This window comes from Toxorhynchites rutilus, unplaced genomic scaffold (assembly GCF_029784135.1).
Source record: "Toxorhynchites rutilus septentrionalis strain SRP unplaced genomic scaffold, ASM2978413v1 HiC_scaffold_29, whole genome shotgun sequence".
In the NCBI taxonomy this organism is placed as follows: domain Eukaryota; kingdom Metazoa; phylum Arthropoda; class Insecta; order Diptera; family Culicidae; genus Toxorhynchites; species Toxorhynchites rutilus.
The window spans coordinates 20,109-22,712 of record NW_026599861.1 but is presented as its reverse complement, the minus strand read 5'-3'; the positions used below and the strand labels follow the sequence as shown (position 1 = coordinate 22,712).

At 40.1% G+C, this 2,604-nt stretch overlaps 2 protein-coding genes across 3 annotated transcripts; one reads left to right on the top strand and one right to left on the bottom strand.

Moving 5' to 3' along the window:
• The first annotated feature begins 470 nt into the window (after positions 1-470).
• LOC129781936 (histone H1B-like) lies at positions 471-1,572 on the top strand. Of its 2 annotated transcripts, XM_055789435.1 has the most exons (2): positions 471-599; positions 654-1,572. In XM_055789435.1, the coding sequence occupies exons 1-2, from the start codon at positions 506-508 to the stop codon at positions 1,184-1,186; spliced, it is 627 nt and encodes a 208-aa protein (XP_055645410.1). In that variant the 5' UTR covers positions 471-505; the 3' UTR covers positions 1,187-1,572. The 2 variants fall into 2 exon arrangements, with proteins under 2 accessions (XP_055645410.1, XP_055645409.1); XM_055789434.1 differs by having other exon boundaries at positions 484-1,572.
• Positions 1,573-1,960: 388 nt separating this feature from the next.
• On the bottom strand, positions 1,961-2,534 carry LOC129781945 (histone H4). Its single transcript, XM_055789444.1, has one exon. It carries the CDS (start codon positions 2,494-2,496, stop codon positions 2,185-2,187), a length of 312 nt encoding a protein of 103 aa, XP_055645419.1. The 5' UTR covers positions 2,497-2,534; the 3' UTR covers positions 1,961-2,184.
• Between the last annotated feature and the right edge of the window lie 70 nt (positions 2,535-2,604).

The window sequence follows — 2,604 nt, the reverse complement described above, 5'->3', positions numbered from 1 at the left end:
CTGAGCTGCTCCGATGGCAGCAAAGTTTAGATGAAAATACTTCGCTGTGTTGATGAAGAAACATACAATTTTGGTATCAAATGATCGGGGAAATGTTGCTCTTCTTTACAAACAACTTTTTATCGTCGTTTTACTTTTGTAATAACACAATTTTACACATTTTCAGTATTGTGTTAATAGTTCTGATACATACTATGCACATTACCGGAAAATTGTTGCGAAACGAGAAGTGATTTTTAACATCAGACAACTCTGAATGTTAGCTAGATTATCATAGCGTGCAATGAAAAGCGTATAACGTTATTTTGTGCGAATTAGGACAAAGAAAATTACCATGTCTTAAAATATGAATTTCAAAAACGCAAAAGATTTTCTCAACAACGAATTGAAACGAACGCACTGAGTTTCCCTAACACAGATGTCAATTTCGAGCACAAGTGGCGACACAGAGCGCACCATGGAATTCAGCATTTCGTTGAAACATAGTAGTGAAATACAGTGAAAAATGGCCGATACAGTTACTGAAGTCGTTACCGCAGCATCGGTTGCCGCATCTCCAGCCAAGACACCGAAAAAGGCTCGTGCTCCTAAAGGAGAGGGTAAGAAACCGAAAAAGCCAGCCACTCATCCACCAGTGAATGAAATGGTTTTAGCCGCCATCAAGACTTTGAAGGAACGTAATGGATCATCTCTTCAGGCCATCAAGAAGTATATCGGTGCCAATTACAAGTGCGACGTTGCTAAGCTCTCAACTTTCATCAAGAAATCTCTGAAGAGTGGTGTTGAGAAAGGTAGTCTTGTGCAAACCAAAGGAAGTGGAGCATCGGGGTCCTTTAAAATTAAATCTAAGGACAAGACACCTGCGGGCGAGAAGAAACCAAAGAAAACTGCGGCTGGGAAGAAGCCTTCAGGGGAAAAGAAAGTTGCCAAAAAGGCAGCCACTCCCAAAACTGCTGCCGTCAAAAAGCCTAAGGCAGCACCAGCAAAGAAAGCGGTTGAGAAGAAGGCTAAAGCAGCCGTCGCCAAAGTTGCCAAAAAGGCTGGAACCGTGAAAAAAGCGGCCGCTCCCAAACAGAAAGCAACCAAACCATCGAAAACAGCGGCGAAGAAGCCTAAAACTCCAAAACCGAAAAAGGCTGCACCGGCTAAGAAACCCGCTCCGAAGAAAGCCGCCGCCAAGAAGTAAAGTTCAGTCGATTGAAATGATTTAAAAACAAACAGTCCTTCTCAGGACTACAAACACATTGAATCGAAAGAGTAACAAAAGTTTTTCACCTCAAATAATAATTCAAATGATTTTTTTATAACAGTTAATATACATTTTCACACATCTGCATCATGTGTCCAACATTGTACACTATTAAGAATGTTCATATTCTAACGAAACGAGATATGATGGCCAACTGATGATATCGAAAAGCATCAATTGTGTAACAAACTTTACGTCGAGCCTGCATTAGGTTGCGACCACATGAGGTTTTGGTCTAAAATCATTCATAGCCATCGCGATCGTTTTGAGATTACATGTACCCAAGTATAGTTTACAATGATCCCTCATTCGACTCATAATTCACAGACATTCAGTCAACAAATATTGGACTTTTTTTTTTGGGTTTGGGTCAATACAACTAAAGTACAACGTGAAATTGTATTTGAATCGTCATCATAAACTAACAGGAAAACCTGTTTTTATGCGTTTCCTCATTCGTGCGACCATTTTTGAGTACTTTTATTATTTGTGTGATTCGAGTTTAGATTTAATAATGAAATCGCACCAAATGGGTCGCACAAATGGGAAATCTGGCAAAAACGAACGCACAAAAAACTGGCTTTCTTGTACCACTAATTGAGAAACGAATCATGATTTTGAACAGTGGTTCCTGCGCAGTAAGCATGCTACACATCTGGAGCGGTTGCGTTCAGTACAGAAGTTTAAAGTTGTTCAATGTTTCGTTTATTTTTCACCACGTCATGTAATAACATTGTATACATTTGTAATATCAATATTTTTCGATAGACGGCGAATGACCTGAAGGGTTAAAGCCGACTGAAATAAATCAAATATTCAATCAATCAATTGAACAGTGGTTCATTTAAAAACGTTACTAATCACTCTTTTAACTGGAAAAATATCGTGGCCCTGAAAAGGGCCGTTTTGTTGAAACCTACGCAAAATTATATCATTTAACCTCCAAATCCGTAGAGAGTACGACCTTGGCGTTTCAAAGCGTACACAACGTCCATTGCGGTAACGGTCTTTCGTTTGGCGTGTTCCGTATAGGTAACAGCATCTCTGATTACGTTTTCCAGGAATACTTTCAGCACTCCACGAGTTTCCTCGTAAATAAGACCGGAAATACGCTTCACTCCTCCACGACGAGCCAAACGACGGATGGCGGGCTTTGTGATACCCTGGATGTTATCACGAAGAACCTTACGATGACGCTTGGCTCCTCCTTTTCCCAGTCCTTTTCCTCCTTTACCACGGCCAGTCATTTTTCTGAATTATTGTATGATGCTTTCCAGTACAAACGATGAATGAAACTGATGTTGTTTTCACCTAGGGGTACCCTCTTTTATATCCGAATGTAAATGTTGTTTCCT